At 37.9% G+C, this 1,221-nt stretch overlaps 1 protein-coding gene across 1 annotated transcript; it reads left to right on the top strand.

Moving 5' to 3' along the window:
• Positions 1-206: 206 nt before the first annotated feature.
• On the top strand, positions 207-694 carry LOC109954060 (solute carrier family 28 member 3-like; the record flags this gene model as incomplete). Its single annotated transcript, XM_020589482.1, has 2 exons — positions 207-375; positions 497-694. Coding segments are annotated over 2 exons (367 nt in total), but the record flags the coding sequence as incomplete, so codon positions are not given.
• Positions 695-1,221: the final 527 nt, after the last annotated feature.

Raw genomic sequence — 1,221 nt, 5'->3', positions numbered from 1 at the left:
AGTGGCAAGTAGTTTAGAACTGTAGTGTCACAACTGTGTAAAAATCTGTTCCTGAATAAGTAGAAATGAGAAAGTCTGATGATCTACAGAACTGCAGTGCAGATGACAATATGTCATCAACCCGCTGATGCCAGGTGACATTTTGATGAGACACTGTTCAGAGGATTGGCTGTTTTATAACCTTTCAAATCCCTATGTCCCATCAGAGAGTGTTCAAATGCTCTGGAGGCCATGTCCCAAGGCGCAACTTGTGCTGTGAAAGTTGTGGCCAACATTGTTGTCAACATCATTTCCATCCTGTCACTGGTGGCTTTTCTCGACACTGTACTCTCCTGGCTGGGTGCAATGTTTGGCTGTCCACAACTCAGCTTCACGGTAGAGGCCCTGACCATAAACATAAACACAACTATCCAACATATACTAACAGTATATATATGTTCATACATTAACTCACATGTGTACTCACTCTTTTTATTTCTTTCTGTTTTTCTTGTAGCTCATCTGCTCCTATGTCTTCATGCCTCTGTCCTTCATGATGGGGGTTTCCTGGGAGGACAGTTTCATTGTTGCTGAGCTGATCGGCATAAAGGCATTCCTCAATGAGTTCATGGCCTATCAGAAGTTGTCAAAATTAATCAAGAGACGGAAGGCAGGAGGTCCTGAATATGTGAACGATGTAAAGCAGTATATTTCTGTAAGTCACAGTATTTTATTCTTACTATAGCTTTTTTATTGTTTTTGTATTTTGTTACTTTTTTATTTGTAAAACTTTACTTTCTGTCTGTTCATTTCTGCAATTACTTGGATGAATATTGTATATTTGACATCATGTAATAGACAATGCTCAGAAAATCTAATGGCATTCAAAGTACTTGGACACAGACTTTTGAGCAAAAAGGCTACCATAGTATTAAGTGGTAACTTGTAGTGGCTAAAGTGACAAAAGCCAATTTAATTATCTATAGCATGTTGGCTTGTAGACAATTTCATTTATGCTTCAGTGGCAGATATACACAAACAGTGCTTAATTTAAAGATATAGGTGTGGCCAGAGAGTTTGAGAGCCTATCACACTCAGCCAGTTTGATGTTTGGTTGTTTTATTTCCAGTTCCAGTCAGTCATACGCAATCCCTTTTTTTTATAATTTAGATTTTCTTGAGCAACTAACTGCTAAAACAAGAGGAAGATTATGGTGATTATGATTATGTTTTTGGTTGCGTT

The sequence above is a fragment of the Monopterus albus genome, unplaced genomic scaffold (genome assembly GCF_001952655.1).
Source record: "Monopterus albus unplaced genomic scaffold, M_albus_1.0 scaffold2874.1, whole genome shotgun sequence".
NCBI classification, from domain to species: Eukaryota; Metazoa; Chordata; class Actinopteri; order Synbranchiformes; family Synbranchidae; genus Monopterus; species Monopterus albus.
The sequence above is the reverse complement of the archived record's forward strand: the minus strand, read 5'-3'. Positions and strand labels throughout refer to the sequence as shown.